We start from the raw sequence: 20850 nt of genomic DNA, 5'->3' as shown, positions 1-20850 counted from the left end.
CCATTTTTTTTTCAATAGACTGTTTATAAAAATTCAACACTTAAGTACCTACGTTTAAAAGGGGATGAAATTTTGTGTGTCACGAGTTTTATATTAAAAAACTTGAAACTTTGTAAAAAAGGATCTGAAATGTTTAAGAGGTTTTAATAAAGGGGTTGAAAGTTTGTATCGGGTACGAATATGTATTTGAGTGAGCTACTTGAAACTTCTTACGACATAATATTAGAAAACAAGAAAAGTGACATTGAATAATTTTACGGTTTAGACTCGCTTATTTTACTTAAATCACTCGCGCTTAAAACAAGTGAGTCTAAACCGTAAAATTATTCAATATTAGTATGTCTCATAACAGTTTAAATTCGAAGAAAAGTGACTGTTGTGATTTCCTTAAACAGTTAAAATGGAGCTGAAAATATTGCTTAAAATGAGAGGCCTGGTCTGCGTGAATAGGTATACTTGTAATATTGAACAATCTTCTTCTATATAAGACGGTGAGAGGATGTTGAAAGTTTGTATCGGAAAGAAATATTTCTTTAGAGAGGATTTGAAATTTCGTAGAAAGACATTGTGCCAGACCAACATCCCGGCGTCAGTATATGGATATGATAGAGAAAAGCTATAAACTCCTAAAATTAACCAAAAAAAAGGAACTTAGCATGTTAAAACTTTAACTAAATAACTTTATCGACCTAATGAAGTCGACCTTAAAATAATAATTTACCGCCTTTTAGAATTGGTAAAAAAAAATGTTTCTTATCGATTCTCAGTAAACGATAACTGGAAAGCATCCTTCAAAAAAATCAGTCTGTCATTTAATTTATGTTTCGTGCAACAAAGAATTTACCAATAATTAAGCCTGCAATTCTCTCAACCAAATTAGGTATCCCGAAAGGTGTTCATAATAATTTACTAAAATAATTATATATTCATCAGCCAATTTACGAGGCAAACAATAATAGCATTATGAATTTGATTTGCGTTGCAATTGGTGGCAATGGCAAGCTGTGCATGAACTAATTAATAGCACTTGGGCTGATTGATTAAGATCAACATTTGGAGCACGTATTCAACCGCAGCAAGCACAATTAAGGGTTATTTTCGTTTCTACTTTGAGATATTATCGTTAGGTGACAAGCAAGTCACTAAGTACCACCACAAGTTCATAGCCATGGTGAACCATATTAGTACTAAAAGAAGGTCGATTTTTGTTTATTTTTTTTAGTAATTAGTGACTTTTGCTTGTCACCTGACGTTACGATCAAATTCGTTTATAAAGGTGTTAAGTCGATTTCGCTGTATCTACTTACTAAAGTTTATTTGACTAACTATTTAATATTCTATATGAATTAACTACATCTATCATCCCAATATAATATTATATGGAAGTAACTTGTATATTGTAAGTTATTATTACATAGTGGGTTTGATATTATTATTGTAATGTATTCTTGACTAATTGCTATCTTTGTCTTTTGTATTCTTATTACTATCTTTGTCTTTTGTATGTATTAATTTTGTTGTTATTGTTTATGTATATATTAATTCTCTTGTTATTCATGTTACCTGTCGTGATTGTTTCACCGGATGGTCTTATCGGAGGATCAGCGCTGGAAGTCGCCAGCAACATGCTGAGGTGAGACCATTTCGTGGCACTTTCTCTTTTTTATGTTTCTCTGTTCAGTATAAGTTTTTATTTTGTGTTTGTGTTTACGAATAAAATTATTTCTATTCTATTCTATTCTATAATTATGATGGAAATCACCGGAGCCAATTTGTGTGAAACCGACTATTAACATTTATTCAGTAGACTCTTTCATATCAAACGAATTCTTAGTTGGACTTCAGCTCTCAACTCAACTGAGACACAAAATTATTGAAGTTTCGAACAAGATATACACTAGTGGTGTTATTCATAAACGTTAACGTAAACGTTTGTCTTTACCTTTCATTCTGACTTATGTATTTGTTAGAAAGGGACAAAACATAATTTAACTAATTCAGGCTCCTAAAGCTTTATGAATACGGGACTAAGTACCTATTTAAATATATTAGGAAGTACACTTATATTTTCGGTAGTTTCCAAGAAATATTTTTAACGTAATATGAAGGTGTTAATTATTGCTCGTTAACTAGTAGGAGTTGCATCAATTAATTATTTTGTTTTCAACTGAGCAAGTTTTGCCTTTATACAGTTGTTGAAAGCAGCAGAGCCTTAAGCTAGAGTGTGTATTCTAGGCTATGTTCCAAATTAGCTCAAGCAATTATGACCCTTGACAGTTAAAAGGCTAATGGCTAGTTGGTAAATTATCGCTTGAGGTCAATTCAAGTCACGTCAAGTCGTTGAAATGCTTCTATTAGGAATGTTGTTTTGTTAACGAAAGGCTAACACAGCTCCAGTAACCTAAGGAACTAGAATAATATAACTACGCCGTTTCTAGCCATTAGAATAGTTACATAATGCTTTGTTCCTGCTTTGATATTGTCTTAGAGGATATAACCAAGGAGACGCCATGTCTAAAATTTTCGGTACAAAATAGTCTGCCGTTTTTTGCGGGGGAGGGGCACATCAAATGTATAGGTACGTCATGTCAGATAAACGTCAGTCCATATGGTTGACATGTGGTTGACCATTGGCCGCCTATTTTTCGACAGAGGGGAACGCCTGTTAATGGCGGCTCCAAGGATATTGTTCGCTAAAATGCTCATCACACGCGTAAATGCCTTTATCAGGATTTACAGGAAATCTAAAAATATAATCACGCACGCGATTCATAAGTACCTAGTGATAAGTTATCTTTTAATCATAAGAAAACAAAGTTTTGTACGAAGCACTAAAAATTAAAGAAAATGTAATATGTCTAAATAGTTTGGATGTGTATGGCAATAACAACATTAGAATTTAAAACAAGGAAACGAAAAATGGACTCTCACAAAGTTTAACATTTGAAAAATCCTAATGTTATTCAAAATAACCTACATCGGCATTAAAACTGAAATAACCTGTTTTGTGTTTTGAGGGATTTCATATTAAATTGCACAGCAAAATACCTATAATAATATAAACTGCAAATACAACATGTCAAATATAAATGACAAACATAGTTTTATTTTACTCTAAGCTTGAATAAATCTACTTAATTTATACGCTAAGCACTCTTTGAGCTGTACATAAATAGAGCGTGTCAAAGAAATGTAAACAAATGACATTAAATTTTACTCTTAATAAATACTACTTTCAGACGCAGTCAAAGATGCGAACAGTGTTGCCAACTCGGATTTTGAAAAAATGCTAGACTAATGTCAACACCTATGCTAAAAAAATACTAAAATATCACTTGAAATAAGACACTTAAAACACATACATTTTTCTAACTTACCGCCTTTTTCTACTGACAAGATCTGCTTGACCGACTTGATATAGTCCGTTGACGTCCATCCGTCCACAAAATTCAAAATTCATATGAAAATATGAGCCACATAAGGCGATGGCGCATATTGTTGCTGCCAAGTTGGTGCAAACTTGGCTTAGACTAAATTATGCTAAAAAAAAACCAGATGCTAAATGGAAAATTTTGGTGCCATGGCGAGTGAAAATATGCCAGATCTGGCATCATTTATGCCTGCGATTGCGAACAATTTAGTCAACTGTATGCGCTCAAAAACTCGCAAGAGAAAAAGCAAATGCAGGCCTCCTTTTTATAGTAAACATAAATCAGGCTTGTCTATCCGTTTAAGTAGAGAATGGGAATAGAATTTATCCTTAGAACCGTACAATACAAACAATACGGAGGCTGGTGTGCGGCCATTTTTCAGAGCCCACCCTGCCATAGATCAGGGAACCGGTGCTCAGGTGTACACTTCCTTGCAAATTAAAGTACAAGCTGTGCAAAAAATGTAATTGTGATGTTCTGCTTTGTAACGATACATAATTTCCCCCTGAGTTGCCTTGAATATTACTTTCAGCTTATTATGCTTTTATAAATGTTTTTATTCCATATACCAATCATATTATGTAGGTAGAAAAAAATTTTTTTTATAAAATTCATTAATAAACTTTAAAAAAAAGAATTTGGGCTGGTATTTTAATACGTGATCTTGGCATAAAATGCCACTCTGGCACATCAGGTAATTTCAGGTAATTGTGAAGCGTTGAAAGGAAACACTGAACACTACTACTATATTATGGGCCCGATTCGGTTTTTGAAATAGACATCTATTAGATATCTTTTAGACATCACCAAGATACGATAACTATATGTTTAAGATCTAACCTGTCAAATTTGACATTTGCGCGATTCTGGAGATACTCTTGAACGATTTTCACAGGATATGACTTAGAGATCGAATTCACATCTATTAGGTACCTATCTTACTCTATCTAACATAAAAGTGACATTGGTTGCCCGAATTGCGCTGCAAAAGAGAACTAGTTGATACCTAAACTATAACGTATCTAGAATGGATCTAGTATCTGGTCCCCTTTAGAAGTTGAACAGTACAGTGGCTGAACTGACAATTTTTGCAAGATAATACCATTACAACATATCGTAAATTTGACAGTAGGTATACCTACTGTAAAACTGCAAAAGTAACGTTACAGTAGTTACCTATATATATATATATATAATCGTAAATAACCCCAGGTAGTCTAAACTTTCAATCAATTTTTAATCTAATAGGGGTAACCCAAAAGAATAACAATCAGGTGCAGTGCACCGGAGGTAATATCGCAATTCGCAAATGATTATTTTGACCTGAACGGGATCCCTTTGTTTCCCATAAACTTATTGTGTCGAATTTCGATAGTCAGAAATTGATATCCATTTAATTTATGGACATAAACATCAATAGTCATAATTTTTGTTAAGTATAACGTTTCATAGTTCTAATGTTAAACATCTATAATATTGAACACTATAATCACAAAAGTTATAAAATTGATGAGTATAACATTCAAAGGTATATCAATAATTATTCAGAAATATTTTAAGGCATATATTTTATCGGACTAATGGTCGTTATTCATATAGTTTTAATATCATCCCTTTGTTTCCCATAAACTTACTGTTCCGAATTTCGATAGTCAGAAAATGATATCCATTATGATTAATGGACATAAACATCAATAACATAATTTTTGGCAAATAAAACGTTTAATGTTTCTAATATTTAGGAGCTATTACTATGAAACATTATTGTTTATATTTAAACATTATGACTTTCAATAATTATGTCAAACAAAGGGACCCCCATTTTTTATGATTAAAGTGAATTACGTCTAAGAAACCAAACCAATAACATCCTCCTTCATATAAAGAAAAAAAGAAACCTGTTTCCTCAGGTAGGTTTGTTAGTTACCTTGTGTCCCTCAAAGCGGAAATAGGAGCCCCGCGAAGCGGGGCTCCGTCGACTCGTTGGTGGGACAAAATGGCTTAATAAGCTACATGAAAAATAAGAAATAGCGGGGAAATCAGTAAGTCAAACAAAAGAAATCTGTTTCATCAGGTAGGTTCGTTAGTTACCTTGTGTCCCTGAGAGAGGAAATAGGAGCCCCGCTAAGCGGGGCTCCGTCGACTCATTGGCGGGACGAAATGGCTTAATAAGCCACATGAAAAATAAGAAATGGCGGGGAAATCAGTAAGGCAAACAATAAAAAATCTATTTCCTCAGGTAGGTTCGTTAGTTACCTTGTGTCACTCAGAGCGGAAATAGGAGCCCCGCAAAGCGGGGCTCCGTCGACTCGTTGGCGGGACGAAATGGCTTAAAATGAAAAATAAGAAATGGAGGGGAAATCAGTAAGCCAAATAAAAAATAATCCCCAGGTAGGTAGGCAAGCATGCAATTTGTATTGTTTAATTTTATAACTATTGACAATATGACTAATAAAAATTATGTACGGAAACGTAATGGTCTAAAAAAATCGGAACATAAAATTTAGGGAATGCAATAGAGACCCCGACTTATCATTATAACCTGCGATAAAAGACCTTACAACGATTATTATAAGCGAGTTTATTGCCTTCAACATTATGTAGTGGTGTACCTTCTGGACTATGAATATTATGAGTAACAAATTTTATACCTAACAATAATAATGACCTGCAAAAATCGGAATTACAATTTATGTTGTTAAATTTTATGACTATTGACAATATGACTAGTAAAAATTATGATGGAAAACGTTATGAACTGAAAAAATCGGAACAAAAAATTTATGGGAACCAATAGAGACCCGACTTGAACGCCAGTGTACACGCGGCTCATCTTGAGGTACGTATATTTCTACCTCTGATTTCGTTGTTTTTTTTTTATTATTTATGGGGTCACAATTAACAAGTGATTTTATTTTACTTTTCAGAAAAGAAATAATACTAATACCGAAATGGCAAGTATACAATTGTGTATCTATTTAGTTACTGCTTGTATATTTAAATAACATTTTGATTTTCAATAAATCACAGTTTGTAAGAAACGTTACTATAGAGGTACTCTGGCAAGCCAACTTTGTCAGTAGAAAAAGGCGCAAAATTTTAAATTTGTATGGGAGACGGATCCTTCGCGCCTATTATACATATAAGCATTTTAACAACTTTGACATTTGAAGCGTCTTGTTTACCTACTGTTAATATAAATGCAATAAATTTCAAGTTCATTCTGATTTTCCAAAGTCACTTTTTGCTATTATTGGCATGGCCTGTGTGGCAAGTTACAATTAATTCAATATTCCAATTTATGGTAAAGTTATTGCAGTTTCATGCTCATAATTAGATACCTTTTATGACAAATAAAAATCATGCTATTTCTTAAATCTTAAATTTAATGAGTACCGATCTTATCTAAAGTCAATAAACACGGAGCGTAGTAATTAAAATAAATAGCTTTTATCTAGATATATAATTTTCGATCACTCTTTTTTCAACTTGCTCCTAAATAACTTTTTAACAAATTTTACGAATACGTACAAGGATCCAACAAGAATTAACAAGGTAGTTACTAGGATGACAAGCAAGGTTGCTACAAGGGGTAATTCCAGATACTCCACCCATCCCATGTTGGCAGCTGGGGCCCGCAGATGGCGCGCGCCGCCGTGCCGCAGGACGTGCTCCGTCCACCACACCGCGCGCTCCAGTGCAGACATAGGCTGGTCCGCTATTAACGTACGGAGTTTCAATACGTTTTGACGGTAGCTGAAAAAACGTATACATAATTTTGAGAGGTATACGGAGAGGGGGAGGTAGAGGTAGTAGAGGTAAGAGGTAGAGGTAGGAGGAGGATGGACGTCTAAATATATATCTGATCAAACTGGTATTCATGTAGTGCGGCTTTATCTTTGGAAATTATCAGGTAATTTTGCATAACTAGTTTTTACTAAGGCACTTTGCGAAAACTAGTTTTGACTAAAAATCTTAGTTATAATTTTATTAGTGTTCACCGAGGTGTTACGGAAAACTAGTTATAATTACTGAATATGCTTTTCACCCAGGCGTGTTGGAAAACTACGAGTAGTTTTAACTGGGAAAAACAAAACGCTCATTTCCTTCCCGGTGCGAAGGTATCCATAATGCTTGCAACATTTACACACTGGATTACTAAGGACAGCCATAAGGCTAGAAATAATTCTAGGTAGGTAATTTTCTTTTTCTACTCGTCGACTATAATTCTTGAATTAAGATTTCTTATACCAAACTTCAATTGGGTATTATTATTGTGTGGGCTCCCAACTCAACTATAATATTCATTACGATACAGTTTAGTCAACTATAATGAAATTGACCAATCATAGCTCTCCGCGATCAACAGGACGAAACAAAACCATAGCTCAAATTAATTATTTATTTTAGGTTGTATAGTAGAAACAATTGGTTCATAAGTCAGAAACGCGCATGTGGCAACCTTAAAATAGCAACATCCATAGACTGCGAAAACCACTTAGTGTTAGTCTCCATAGGCTATGGTGGCCAAAATCGAGAAAACAACTGTCTAAAAATTTAATTTAGCGCGGAGCAAGGACCAGGGCCTCATGAGTTACGAGAAGGTGTCGTTGACCAACGCACCGGGCGCGGCGGTCGGGGCGCGTACCAGTATGAAGGTATCGCGGCTGCTTGCGTATATTAGCTGTGTATACTTTTGGTTTGGTTTGTTTGTATGATTCTACTAGTTTAAAGTATTGATTTTGTTGGCTCGTAGAAAAAGTATTGTATACAATAGTGATATAATCAAGCTTTTCAATCTCGTACCTAACTTAGGCAACTCAGCAAGCTTCGTTGCCTAAACACGGTACTCGACTGAAAAGCTCTCTATTATATCACGATTGTATAAAATACTATTTGCCTTACCTGTCATCTTCTAAAACCTTCATAATTGTGTTATAAAACTCTTCTTCAGTTAATTTCTCCATTATCAGCTTTTCACCAATCTTGTGTTGTATGTACTTTTCCGTATTAAAGAACTGATCCACCAATATCGGTATACCTGTGCAAAAACATTAAAAAAAAATATTGTTCTTTCATTGCTTGATGGAAAAGCGAATATCCAAACAACAGTAAAAAAAAACATCTTTCATTCAATTTTATTCAAACGCAAATAAAATGCTTTGTTTTTGATTTAACCAACATAACCCTAAAACTAAAAAATCTCACCCAGATTTTTTATTATTATTCAGTATATTGTCAATTACCCACTACAGAAAAATAAATAGATGGTATAACACCTTACTTGAAGTCGCGCTATACGAGTATATATGGAAATGGAGTCGCGCGCGAGCACGCAACTAATGCTATCAGATCTGGTATACCTACCTTAGGCTTTTACGAATTCAAATTTCCGCCTTTATTATTTACTAATTTATAATGAGTAAAGCATCAAAGTAAAATGTTCGTCAATTGTTCTAACCTATCAAAGGCACGCCTGCAGCTATTGCCTCGTCGGTTGACTGCATCCCTCCTTGAGTGATGAATAGCTTTATTTTTGGATGCCCTGAAATGATTTGGTGATTACTGATTAGTGGCTGGCGCCTACCTATGTTATTTGATGTAGGTATTTTTTGTTGATATAATAGGGCTATCTTTAACAAAATTTAAAAATACGTAGGTTGTTCCAGAAGTCTTGCAAAAGTGTAACTTCTTACTAAGCTTTTTCAAAATAAAAACCATCACTGTTAATACACTTATGCATGTGTTCAAACCGTGTATCGCACATGATCTTCCACCGCTCCTTTGTGACACTGGCGCAGGCATCATCCCATGCACTCAATAGCTCGTCATCAGTCGCAGACCGTCGTCCATTTAATCGGCTCTTGATCAGCGGGAAGAGACCAACATCGCACGGTGCAAGGTCGGGGCTATAAGACGGGTGGTCCAGCACAGTAAGCCCCGATTGTCCCAAAAACTTCTGAGTTCTGATCGCTCGATGAGCAGGAGCGTTATCATGGCTGAAGTGCCAACTGCCCAGATGACGGACCCAGAGAGAACATAACTTTTTAACTTTTAGGCCTTGGTGTAAATTTGAATTCAGTGTTGATGCACTAATGTGGAGCATCTCCTCAATCTATCTGCACGTAATTCGCCTATCAATAGTTATCAGTTTTCTAACAGCGTCTATGTTTTCTTGGGCCCTGCTTGTAATGGGTCGGCCCGGTCCTTCCCCGTCGTCTAAATTATAGTTGCCTCTTTGAAATTCCTTGTACCACCTAAATACGGTAGAAAGGGAAGGGTACTCTTTACCAAAGGCACCGAACATTTCCTCGTGGCAATCTTAGTAAGATAATCCACGTTTGAAATTATAATAGAAAATCACTCTGTACTCGCGGTTACCCTTTTCACAATTGTTTCGATCTATTTACCGAATATCACTGCTGGCAGGCTCAACAAACACATCATGTAAGAACTTGTAATTAGTGGCAGATAACCATACGCTCAGTCATACATGTCAAAGCTTGTTAGATTCTTTCCATTGCAAGACTTATGGAACAGCCTACGTAACTACGTATGTGGGTTTTCCGTCCATACCTATAAGAATATTTATAACAGTTATACTAGAAAGGTGCTAACAAATAAAAACCGGACAAGCGCGAGTCGGACTCGCCTACCGAGGGTTCCGTACTTTTTAGTATTTATTGTTATAGCGGCAACAGAAATACATCACTTGTGAAAATTTCGACTTCCTATCACGGTTCATGAAATACAGCCTGGCGATAGACATACAGACGGACAGTGAAGTCTTAGTAATAAAGTTACGTTTTTACCCTTTGGATACGGAAACCTCAAAATGAGATAGGTACAGTCGACGTCAAAGATATGTTTACACTTTTCGCCTTATTACAAAGGAGTAAGGTGCAAAAGTGTAAACATATCTTTGACGTCGACTGTACATCAGCTTAACTGAAAATAAAATATAATTGTTGTCCTAAAATATTGACATTTAGGTACACAAAATTAAAGTGTCTCAAAGTCCAACACCTCAAATTCCGAAACCCAAAAAGCCCTATAAATAATTCAAACCACTCAATCTTCACTATAATCTTACTTAGCAAGTCGTTTTGCGGGACCCACTTAACTATTCTCACATTACTGGGTCTCCCAGGTACGTCGTCGGCGTCCCATTTGCATAGAACGTCGTAAGGTAATTTCGAGAACACGTTTAGTAACAAACGGATCTTGTCTTCGGCGAGAGTCGACGGATTGAAGTTGGTACCGAAACTGACGTAAATTACCCCCTTGGATGTGTCGAGATAGGATTTGAGGTCCTGAAAATGTTAAGTAATAATGTATTATATTACAAAGTAAATATAATATTATATGTTAATTGTTGTTAATTTTTAATTTTAGTTATCCCGTATTTTGTTTTTCTTTAATGAGCTAATAAGTGGTGGCAACTGTATTGGTTTATGAAGTTTGTATAGACATTAGTTATAAGAAACATGTACCGTTTGTGCCCAAATAAACATTAAAACATTAAGTCGATATTGCTATGTTGTAATTAAATATATTTGGCTAAGTATAATTTCTAATCAATGTTTCTAGTAAATGTAATGGTGTCGGCCTCCGCTACTGGAACGCTAGGTCACGTCACGTTTTCTTTAGAGGGTATATGATATCTATTTCAGTTAACAATGTTATCGTTTTCGCATATCTAATAAATATCATTCCAGTCTATGAACTTGACTTTCGTTTCACCTAGAAACACAAAGATATCAATTTATGATTCTTTATTTTTTATTTTGTTTTATTCCGTTTCAGATCATAATCTTCATAGCCACAGGTAAATAAGTGAATCAGAGTTAATAATGTAATTTAAACTATTAATTTCTCCTAATTTGTTGAACATCTAAATTACCTATTGAAATTGATATCGAACTTACTTTTGGAAGATCTTTAACAGGTTGCATGTGTAGTCCCCCTAAATACACCACACTAGAGGGCACAGGCCGGTTTCCTTCCCAAATAGGGTTTGTATTTACAAAAAGCATATCTATCTTATCCTCCAACTCAGATAAACTGGGTGTATCCTCTCCAAAATATTTTTTGAGTGTCCTATTTACATCGTCAACATAGTTAGCATATGCGAACTTTAGCACGAACTCGATTATAACTTCTAATATTTTATCTAAAATTGATAAATCTCTTAACTTCTGTCTATACAGCTCAGGATATAAAAACATATGTGTTGGAGCACCCATAGAATCATAATTTACTCTTGACCCATAGAATGAACTCATTTGTATAACAGGTGCTTTGTATTTATAAGCAAAACCTAAAGCTGCTGGCACACATGCTTCAGCTATAACCAAGTCAAACGTTTGATTTTTAGCCATAAATTCTTTGACCTGAGGAGTTTGAACTTCAACCTTTAGTACGTCGACCATCATTTGTAGAGCTGTCGTCAGCATTGTATACGGCGCTGCTCCTGCTATGGAGTCAATCATTTCTTTCCAAGTTTTATATGAAGCATCATGTACATCAATTTCTGTAAAATTTGCGGGTGCTTTTTCATATTTGTATGCTGGGTCAGTTGTTATTACTACAACTTCATGCCCTCTTTTAGCTAATTCTGTTGTTAGCGATCTGAACACAACCTGATGACTGATAGATGGTATTGGAAACACTCCAAGTATCCGCGCACTTTCTATTACATTTGTTAAACACAAGAATAAAATAAATTCACGTAACATTTTGCAGTCAAATAAATTCGGACAAAGCAGTCCGGATGTGGATGATAAACTGATTAATTAATACACTGATTGATCGTCTTTATATCTTATTTGAATGGGCCTATATCATTATCATATTCAACGCACGATAGAATATTTGGCTTATCATTGGGTAAGTCAGTAATGGTGATAAGATTTCAGTCATTAAACCAGTTTTGATCATAACATTCGATTGTACGTGTATGGTCAGTAAGTTTGAGAAACATAAAATCATTTATTTACAATAATTAGTGTAATTATAAATTTTACTTAGTAAAGTAACATGTCCTGTTTTGTATGCCCTAGGAGGGTGTCAAGCATCTACGGAGACTAAAATGTAAGACCTAGGTACTGATGAGCATGAGAACAATGGATTAAATGAATATAAATATGAAATGAATAAAAATGTATTGTTCCTAAAAAAATATAGACACAAAGTACTTACTTTAAAAACTGATAATAAGTTGTCTGCAAACCAGAGATCAGAAAATTGACCCGAGCATGTAAAATAAGATAATTTCTTAACATGTCGCATAAACTTTGCATATTAGATTTTTTAGCATTTCTGCTACAGTTCATCGTCCTTTAGTATAAAGTTCGCCCTTATCAATCACTTAAGTGCAGAACTTAGTCCTTCAACTTTAAGATAACTTGATCAAAATCGAACGGGTGTCATGCAAAATCAAAGAAAGGTACACCTTATTAGATATTCAATAGCTGAAAATTAATTATAATCCTTCCAGAACAATAGACGCTTCTAATCGTGTAATTTAATTAACATTTCATAATCGCATTTCTCTCAGTCATTTGCATATTGTTAGGGTTCGTGTATAGAAGCCTTAATTTGATTGTTATTTTTAATAAAAAAACATGGAAACACCGTTTCAACATAGACAATTTCGGTCTATATTGAAATGGCGGGTAAATACTTATCGAGGATTGGTCGATGAAATGCGCGGTACGCCATACGCCATTATACCATAGACAGCCGTCTATGGCGCGAAAATACTGATCGGTGATTGGTGGAAATTCTGACAGGTGATTAGTGATTGGAAGGGGGAAGGGAGCAACGATGGGGAACCGGGCCAGTTGCGACATTCTAGTGTTGGTCGTGGAAGTAGGAACAACCTTGTAATAATACCTAAGCTAGGTTAATGGAAGAGAAATAATAAAAGTATTTAATCTCAAGTCTGAGTTTTCTAGTAACCTCCAAATCGACGATACCCGAGTTAGCAGTAGTTCGAGTGAGTGGTATTTATATTTCAGAAGTTGGAAAACGCAACCAAAACGTAAGTACACACCCACAATTTTTATTTTTAACGTATCACGGTATAATTTTGCACCCATTAGTTTTAGAAATACAGTTGTGTGATTAATTTCGTTACGATTATCTGGGTTCAAATTTCGTTAGTGTTTTCGATAGTGCTGTAGTTTTCGAGACATTAACTTCATCGCTATAAGACTTCTACGTACGTAGAATAAATTTACCTGACGGGTTATACAACAGGTACATACAACCGTTAAAAGCAGTGTTCGACTATCCTGTGCCGTAACCCATAGTTTTCATGAACATTCATTACAAAAGTGGTTTTGTTACTTAGCATCCTAATTGTTCTTAATTTTCGGGTAGACGTCACGACATGTGTTAACTAGGAAACCTACCTACCTACCTACTGTTTTCTTGAGTTCGTTAAATAACATTCAATAGAAATAAGTGTTGCTGTTTACATTTCTGTATTCTTCAAGAATAAGTTTAATTAGTTTCCAATAGAAACGTAACAATTTTTTATGCAAAGGTTTCATTTTATTTAATTAAGCTTGTGATATCTTGGTGCTCCAGTACTATTAAACATGTTCTTCACGCTTCGAACTTATTTAAATATCAATTGGTACTTGTTTTCTTTGCATCATGCTTACTCATCTCTTAAGTCCTATAGTTTTTTGGTAGTGCAAGCCATAATGCATCTATTTGCCTATTAGTACATTCCTGTGGTTTGTTATGTAGCTCCTATAACTATTTTCTTATTAAATAAATAAAAACAGTTGACATCAATGCTATTAGTGGTGGTAGTTACTACGAATTATTCTAATACCTTCGTCTTGAGTTTCAGGCACCATGTATTCACCGAAACCTCCTGATCCGGTTTCTAGACGAAGGCTTCAGACCCCAAATGACGTGGAACCAAATGAAGCCAGAGAAGCCACGCGAAGTCGAAGTCCCAGTCCTACGTGTCATCCTCGTCGAGAATCTGGCAGCATGCGATGTCACATGCTGGAAATGGAGCTGAAGAGAGAAAGAGCAAGACTTCGGGAAGCTGAAGGCCGGCGTCGTTCTTCAAGACGTAACTGCGACAGAAGATCAACGAGTCGGAGGCACCGCAGCCGGTCTCCACCTGGTCGGCACCACACCTTACCCCACGCTGAGCAACGTGTCACAAGCCAAGCTGAGCAGCAGGTGGAACAGCACGCTGAGCATCGGCCTGAGAGACTGGCCAAGCGACCAGCCGAGCATCGTGACGACGCTGGACGATATGAAAGGTCACGTAGCCCTTCTTTTCCCAAAAAGGATTTAGTTGATATAATTTTGCAATTAAGGGGTGGTCTTACATCCCAACCACCTGCACAGCCCGCACAACAGCCTTTACAGAAAATAGACCACAAAAACATCTTACCTGGCTTTGACCCTTCAACCAAAAATCAACGTATGGATATTTGGTTGAAGAAGGTTAATGAATGCGCTGCTGTGTATGGTTGGGATGAGAGGACTACCACGCATTTCGCCATGCAGAAATTGCAAGGTCTGGCCAAGACGTGGTACGAAAGCCTAAATACGATTCTCTTTAGTTGGCAAGAGTGGCAAGCAAAGTTGCTGGACGCGTTTCCTTGTGACCAAAACTATGGCCAGATCTTGGAAGACATGCTCAAAAGAAAAAGCAAGTTTAATGAACCCATAGAAGTATATTATTACGAAAAACTGAGTCTAGTTAACCAGTGTGACATAGTAGGGAAACGCGCCGCGGATTGCATAATACATGGAATCACGGATCGAACGCTTAGGTCTGGTGCTTTAGCGTTGCGCTGTACTCACCCGGATCAATTACTGCCTTTTCTGATGAGTTACAAAGAGTCGAGTCAAATTAGTTCAGATCGTTACCATGTCAGAAATAGAACCATGGGTAATACTTTTGTCGGGGGAAATAGTACAGCTCAACCTAAACCTGGCCCTAAGCCGGGGCAACAATCGGGTTGCTATAATTGCAAGGAACCTGGTCATAGTTACCTTTACTGTACTAAACCCATCATTAAATGTACAAAATGCAACAGGATAGGCCATACAGCGGAAAAGTGCTTTACTAAGAATAGCGTTCCTGGCGATAAATCGACTAGTTCTAACACTACCGTACCAAAGGTCATGAAAATTAATCTTGTTGACTCTGATGTTACCTCTAGACCCAGTTCTAAGTATTTCAAGGATGTAGTAGTACAGGGTAGGACTCTTAAGGCATTTATAGATTTTGGTAGCCAGCTCACCTTAATTAGGGAATCTACGGTAAAGGAGTTGGGTATATCGCACGACCATATTCCAACACTAATGAAGGGTTTCGGTAATGGCCTAACTATGTCGTTGGGTAGCCTGACACTTGATCTCTCGGTTGACGGGGTAGGAGCCACTGTTAGTTTCAGAGCTGTCGACGACGAATTGTTGGATAGGCCCATTTTGGTAGGGCAGTCTTACACGGAGCAGGCTCATATAACAGTATACAAGGATGCCAACAAACTGCAGTTTTTCAATATTACAAATGAATTCACCAGCGTTGATGTAGTTGAAGACGACGAATCATTGTTGCGGTACCACACTTTCAGCGTTGTGCAGCTTCATGGTGCAGCTTCAGTTAGGGTCGGGACAAAAACAGCATTCGATGGCGATGTCCTAGTGAAGCAGTCTATAGCCGGTAGACCTAACGAGACATACATTGTAAGTGGCGGTCTTTATCATCCTGTTAAGGGGAGCATATATGTATTGGTAATGCCGTGCGCAAATTCTTGTCAAATTCTGCCAAATGTTGTGTTTTGTCGTGCAGAACGCGTGCATAGGGTTAAGCAAGTTGCCCAGGTCCCCACAGATACAGGTGTCGAGACAGAGATTGATGTAAAGCAGGTCCGGATAGGCGACGGAGTGTCTTCCGATGATAGAGATAAATTGTTAGACTTACTGAAGAAATATAGGCATTGTTTTGCTTCTTCTCTTGCTAGCCTAGGTTGCACCAACGCTGCTGAGATGAGTATTGAATTGAACAGTCAACGTCCGGTCGTTTATCGTCCCTATAGGCTATCTCATCACGAACGAGAAAAGGTGCGCTCAATGGTAGGAGAGATGCTAGAGGCTGGCATAGTCAGAGAGTCTGTGTCCGACTACGCGAGTCCCATTCTTCTTGTTCGAAAGAAAGATGGATCTCTTCGGTTATGTGTCGACTATCGAATGTTGAACTCTGTGACTGTGAAAGAAAGATACCCTATGCCCATTATCGAGGACGAGATAGCTCGCCTCGCTGGGCAGTCTTGGTTTATCACTCTCGACCTCGCTTCTGGGTATTACCAAGTTCCCATTTCAGAGCACAGCAAACACTTCACCTCGTTTGTTACCCCGGACGGTCAATACGAGTTTAATCGCATGCCGTTCGGGCTAGCAAATGCTCCTGCTGTCTTTCAGCGCATGATCAATTCAATACTAGGATCGGCCAGATTTGGTAAGGCGACAGCATACATCGACGATATTCTCATTTATGGTCAAAGCCCCGCGGAATGCTTAGAGCGCCTCGAAGACGTGTTGAAGGCTGTCGAAAGCGCGAACCTTACTCTCAATATATCGAAATGTCACTTTTTGCGTCAGGAGATTGATTATTTGGGGTATGAGGTTAGTGCTAGAGGAGTTAAGCCAGGTGAAAAGAAAATCTTGAGCGTGTCTAAGTTTCCCCGACCTGAGAACGTTCACAACGTACGTCAATTTCTAGGGTTGGCGGGTTATTTTCGGAAGTTCGTTAGGGATTTCGCTCAGATATCATTGCCGCTCAGCAAACTGCTAAAGAAGGATTCTATTTGGGAGTGGGGATATAGTCAGGAAGAGGCGTTCGAAAATCTGAAGGCAAGGTTAGTTGAAAGGCCCATACTCTCTATTTACGACCCGGCAGCCGAGACGGAGCTACACACGGACGCTAGTAGGCTAGGTGTCGGGGGCATACTTCTGCAACGATCCTCGGATAACGATCCCTTTCACCCCGTTGCTTATTTCAGCCGTCAAACTTCTCCAGAAGAGAAGAATTTCCACTCATATGAGTTGGAAACTCTGGCAGTGGTATGCGCTCTTCGTAAATTCAGGGTCTACTTGTTAGGGCGAAAATTCAAGATTGTTAGAGACTGTAGTGCCTTGCGGTCGACGTTCTCGAAAAGGGATCTTATCCCTCGGATAGCGCGCTGGTGGTTGACACTACAGGAGTTCGACTGTTCCGTCGAATATAGAGCTGGCACGAAAATGGGACACGTAGATGCTCTTTCTCGTAACCCAATTGCGGAACCGTCAGATATTCTTGTGGATCAATTTCCAATCGTAATGTCCATCAGCGAAGAGGACTGGCTGCATACTCTTCAGTTAGGTGATTCGGAGTTAAATAGGATAAGGGCAATTTTGAGTGACGGGGTGGACGAAAAGGGTTTGCGATATATAAAGGACAATTATGTCATAAAGGAAAACAAGCTATACCGTTATTTGGGTGGTGATAAGGAAGAAGTTAGATGGGTTGTACCGAAGGGTGCGAGGTGGCAACTTTGTCGATTAAACCACGACGAAATTGGTCATTTTGGGGTAGAAAAGACCTTGGAGAGAATCAGAAAAAGTTATTGGTTCCCCAAGATGACCAAATTCGTTAGAAAGTACGTCAACTCTTGCATTGAGTGTGCGTACGGAAGGAACAATGTAAGTACTCGCGAGGGTTTACTTCACCCTATCGAAAAAGTGGAAGTACCCTTCCACACGCTACATGTTGACCACCTTGGACCCTTCGTCAAATCCAATAAAGGCTACACCCATTTGCTTGTTGTTGTGGATAGCTTCACAAAATTCTGTTTTTTGAAGCCTGTTCGAAATACTAACACACAGAATACAATCAAAGCCTTAGAAGATATACTTTGCACGTTTAGGAACCCTGACCGTCTTATTAGCGATCGCGGCAGTTGTTACACCTCTCGCGCCTTTGAGCGTTTTTGCCTTGACAAAGGTATTAAGCACATCCTAAATGCGGTAGCTAGCCCCCGATCAAACGGTCAAGTCGAGAGGTATAACCGCACCGTGCTCGACTCTTTGAGGTCGCTGAGTGTGAAGTTTGGCGAAAAGAACTGGGATAGCCACCTGGGGAAAGTTCAGTGGGGCCTCAATAACACTATTCAAAAGACTATTGGGCGAGCACCTTCAGAGGTAATGTTTGGTCCGGGTATGAATAGTGAGGTGAACCCCGCGTTGAACATAATCACTCGTGATACCAGAGATGATAGGGATGTATCCGATATTCGTAGCGAAGTAAAAGCTAGGATAGATGCAGAACAGGATAAACAAAAAAAATATTATGACAAAGGTAGGAGACCAGCTCGCTTGTACAAAGTAGGAGACCTTGTCAAAATAACTAAGACATGTTTTAACAACGACGGTCAGAGTAAAAAACTTATGCCATCATTCATAGGGCCTTACCGTATTATTAAGGATTTAGGTATGGATAGATACACGGTTGCTCCCGTGCCAGGGCTGTCATGTACAGAAAATCGACGACCTACGACGGTTGCTGCGGACCGTATAAAACCTTGGATCAGTATTGCTGCCCTCGAGGTAAATGACGATGATTCGGACTCTAATAGCAACAGTAATGATGATGATGATAATATTCGAGACTAATGTCATAAGTCGATTATAAATATGTATTGTCATTTGTATTCCAACATAGTAAAAGTAGCATGTAACTACAGGATGATTAATGTTGTTTCAGACCACGACGATTGACTCGTGTTTCGATGCTGCGAAAGTCCTCCCGCACCTTTAGGAGTATTCGATCGGCTCCTAAGGTCAACGGCGAGGCAACTCGATCAAGTCCTTCACTCCGTCACGAGTAATCGATCGGCTTGTGGGGCCAACGGTAAGGCAACCCGATAATCGATCGTTCGGGGTTTTAGTTGGTTTTTCGTTATTCGATCGGACGAAAACCAAGGTTCTTAAAGTGGATACCCATAATCGATCGTTGGGTACTCCACTAGTTTTGCAAGCTACTGCTAATCGATCGGCAGTAAGTCTTAAGTGATTTTTCGAAAGTTGCTTTTTCTATTGATCATGAAATTGTATGAATGATTTGCTCGATTATACAACATATTTTGATTTGTAAGCTAGTCGATTTATGTCATCGAGACGTGTTATTGGCATTTATGGTCACTGACTAATGTATTTAATCTTCAATCAAGTAAATTTATCTATGAAATAAAACAATTATTTAATATATTTTTACTCAATCAGTTCGTTGACTATCGGGGCTCGAAATATCAGAATGTGATTAAATTCATAGGTATTCATAAATGTAATCTGGCCAAATTGTTTTATTTCATATGAAAGCCATTTTTGCCATTATTGATAGTTTTGATCTGATTATTCGAATTCATAAGTACATGTCGTGATACGAGAGTTGAGTTTGAGATTTATAAAACTGTAAAAGTTATTAAAAACGAGTGTAATATAATATAGTCGTTGGTTCTTTGACAACTTGAATTGAATACTATTTAAAGTAAGATTAAAAATATTCAATACTAGTAGTTGTTAGTGTTGTTACTTAACAATACTAACAAATACGTACCTACCTAAACTTTATGATGTGAAGTTTGTGCAACTGGTCAATATCCCAATTGTTAGGGTTTCCACCTGGGAACGTGTTCCGGGACGGAACCGTCATCAGGATGGTCGATTGTTAGGGTTCGTGTATAGAAGCCTTAATTTGATTGTTATTTTTAATAAAAAAACATGGAAACACCGTTTCAACATAGACAATTTCGGTCTATATTGAAATGGCGGGTAAATACTTATCGAGGATTGGTCGATGAAATGCGCGGTACGCCATACGCCATTATACCATAGACAGCCGTCTATGGCGCGAAAATACTGATCGGTGATTGGTGGAAATTCTGACAGGTGATTAGTGATTGGAAGGGGGAAGGGAGCAACGATGGGGAACCGGGCCAGTTGCGACATTCTAGTGTTGGTCGTGGAAGTAGGAACAACCTTGTAATAATACCTAAGCTAGGTTAATGGAAGAGAAATAATAAAAGTATTTAATCTCAAGTCTGAGTTTTCTAGTAACCTCCAAATCGACGATACCCGAGTTAGCAGTAGTTCGATTGAGTGGTATTTATAATATCTTCAAATATTTGACTTGTTCGCTTAATTTAATCCATGTAAATACAAAGCAGCAGTATTATCTTAACAGTTAATTGTTTAATACTTCAGACAAATTAAAAGCTCCACCAAATACACAAGGAACATTGAACATTGAAAGTTTTATTGCATGTCAGTATAGTATACCTAACAACTACTACTCGTAACAACCTACCGCTTATGGAACCCACAGATTACCAGGGCT

General features: G+C 37.5%; 1 protein-coding gene across 1 annotated transcript; it reads right to left on the bottom strand.

Annotated features, from left to right (window-relative positions):
- Nucleotides 1-6904: 6904 nt before the first annotated feature.
- LOC134678082 (UDP-glycosyltransferase UGT5-like) lies at nt 6905-12180 on the bottom strand. Its single transcript, XM_063536531.1, has 5 exons — nt 11360-12180; nt 10525-10744; nt 8893-8976; nt 8337-8472; nt 6905-7187 (listed from the first exon to the last, which is right to left on the bottom strand). The coding sequence occupies exons 1-5, from the start codon at nt 12167-12169 to the stop codon at nt 6905-6907; spliced, it is 1533 nt and encodes a 510-aa protein (XP_063392601.1). The 5' UTR covers nt 12170-12180.
- Between the last annotated feature and the right edge of the window lie 8670 nt (nt 12181-20850).

The sequence above is a fragment of the Cydia fagiglandana genome, chromosome 2 (genome assembly GCF_963556715.1).
Source record: "Cydia fagiglandana chromosome 2, ilCydFagi1.1, whole genome shotgun sequence".
Lineage (NCBI taxonomy): Eukaryota > Metazoa > Arthropoda > Insecta > Lepidoptera > Tortricidae > Cydia > Cydia fagiglandana.
The sequence above is the reverse complement of the archived record's forward strand: the minus strand, read 5'-3'. Positions and strand labels throughout refer to the sequence as shown.

Excerpts from the sequence above, each read along its gene's own strand:
- LOC134678082 (XM_063536531.1), bottom strand. The coding sequence starts at position 12,169 with ATGTTACGTGAATTTATTTTATTCTTGTGTTTAACAAATGTAATAGAA. Across the intron at positions 10,745-11,359 it reads CTGTTAAAGATCTTCCAAAA|GACCTCAAATCCTATCTCGA; the intron begins GTAAGTTCGATA and ends TAACATTTTCAG. Across the intron at positions 8,977-10,524 it reads CCCGCAAAACGACTTGCTAA|GGCATCCAAAAATAAAGCTA; the intron begins GTAAGATTATAG and ends AAATCATTTCAG.